The 1,629-nt window shown below is 40.6% G+C and overlaps 1 protein-coding gene across 1 annotated transcript; it reads right to left on the bottom strand.

The window, feature by feature from the left end:
• Positions 1-220: 220 nt before the first annotated feature.
• On the bottom strand, positions 221-1,289 carry LOC140884505 (RING-H2 finger protein ATL57-like). The gene has a single exon (XM_073291278.1). It carries the CDS (start codon positions 1,105-1,107, stop codon positions 553-555), a length of 555 nt encoding a protein of 184 aa, XP_073147379.1. The 5' UTR covers positions 1,108-1,289; the 3' UTR covers positions 221-552.
• Between the last annotated feature and the right edge of the window lie 340 nt (positions 1,290-1,629).

Raw genomic sequence — 1,629 nt, 5'->3', positions numbered from 1 at the left:
TTTTTTTTTTAAATTAACAAGTTTTATTTATAAATTATTTTTTAATATAATAATTTGATAAACACACACATTGCGTGTACAAAATGCTAATATATGTTATGCTTCCGTGGATGATTTTCACTTAATGCAGCATCTACTATGCATTGAACAAAAATATTTGAGTCTCATGCCAAATGCATGGTCCTTGCAGAACATATTATGTACCTAGCTACATCATCCTTGGTTATGATCTTATTCCAAGAATCCAAGTTTTTATCAAAAAAATAAAAAAAAAAGTTCAAAATTTTAGCTCCCTTTACATTGCCAAGAGTTACAACTAAATACTAATTTAGAAATTAAAACTTACAAAAATTTCACAAATTTCAATCACGTTTAGTTATAACTCCACAAAATACCAATGCAAAAAACAAAACCAAAAAAAATAAAAATAAAATAAAAACAGTGCAACGCTTAGCACCGCACGATTTGGCCAAACCAAATTCCCCCTTTACTGCAGACCGTCCACGTGTCTCCATGTCCGGCGTAACGTTCCATTGATCCACCCACACGGAATCAAACCTCCTGAAACAGCTTAGCCGACCGACACAAGGGGCAAGTCACGTGCGAAGCCAGCCACGTGTCAACGCAGGTGGGGTGGAACACGTGACCGCAGTACGGGATCTGCTTCACCCGCTCTTCCTCCTGAAACTCCGTCAGGCAGATTGGGCAGTCCTCCGTCATCGGATGCTTCTCCGCCCTGTCGTACGCCACCAGGGGGAGTAGATTCACGGCGGACGGGTCGAGCCCAGAACTTCTCTTGGGCGGAGCTGGCCGAGCGTTGGCGGAGGAGGAAGAGGCAGCGCCGGAAGGATTGGAGTCGGCGGAGAAGCGGCGGATGTAGACGGAGAAGAAGCCCATGAAGAAGAGGGCGGTGAGGATGATGAGAATGGTGAGAGCCATGGAGGTGTCGAAAGGCGTGGTGGGACTGAAGGGTTCTCTGGCGGCGGCGGCGGAGGAGGAGGAGGAGGAGTCGTTTCTGTGTGTGAGAATGGTGCTGCCGTCGGCATCGAACGTGCCCGCGTCTACTTGCAGCAAGCTTCTGCAGCTCAATGCTATGGTGAGCCTCATATCTTTCTACTTAATCCAAATGCATGGGCAACCCAAAATTAAAATTATGCTGATTTATTGAGTAATTTACAGAAGACAGACGGCGAAGAACAGAAAGATGAAGGTACAGAGGAAGCGTGTGTGTGTGTGTGTGATTTCTTGAGTTTTAGAAAGTTAGGTGAAAAATGAATGATGCTTCTTTGTGATAAATTGAGAGGAACGACGCACACTCAGATTCTCCTCCAAGATATATTATTTTTTTAATGTTTTTTTTGCATTTTTTATATTGTTATATATACGGTTTTTTCCCCCAAGTTACATCTATAAAAAATTAGAGTTTATATTACACATTTTTCATTTGTTTATGGAGACTTGTCATTTCTATCTTGTGAGGGATTGTAACTTGTCATTATCATCTCACAGTTTGTAACTATTTTGCAAAATAATAATGATATTGTAATTATATTATCTCTTTTATTTTATAATAGTTGAGAGTCACGTAATAACCGTTATTATGAGAATATCAATTTTTGTTTTTGGTTT

The sequence above is a fragment of the Henckelia pumila genome, chromosome 2, assembly GCF_033568475.1.
Source record: "Henckelia pumila isolate YLH828 chromosome 2, ASM3356847v2, whole genome shotgun sequence".
In the NCBI taxonomy this organism is placed as follows: Eukaryota; Viridiplantae; Streptophyta; class Magnoliopsida; order Lamiales; family Gesneriaceae; genus Henckelia; species Henckelia pumila.
The sequence above is the reverse complement of the archived record's forward strand: the minus strand, read 5'-3'. Positions and strand labels throughout refer to the sequence as shown.

Bases quoted from the DNA above. Each gene is read 5' to 3' on its own strand.
- LOC140884505 (XM_073291278.1), bottom strand. From the start codon at position 1,107: ATGAGGCTCACCATAGCATTGAGCTGCAGAAGCTTGCTGCAAGTAGAC.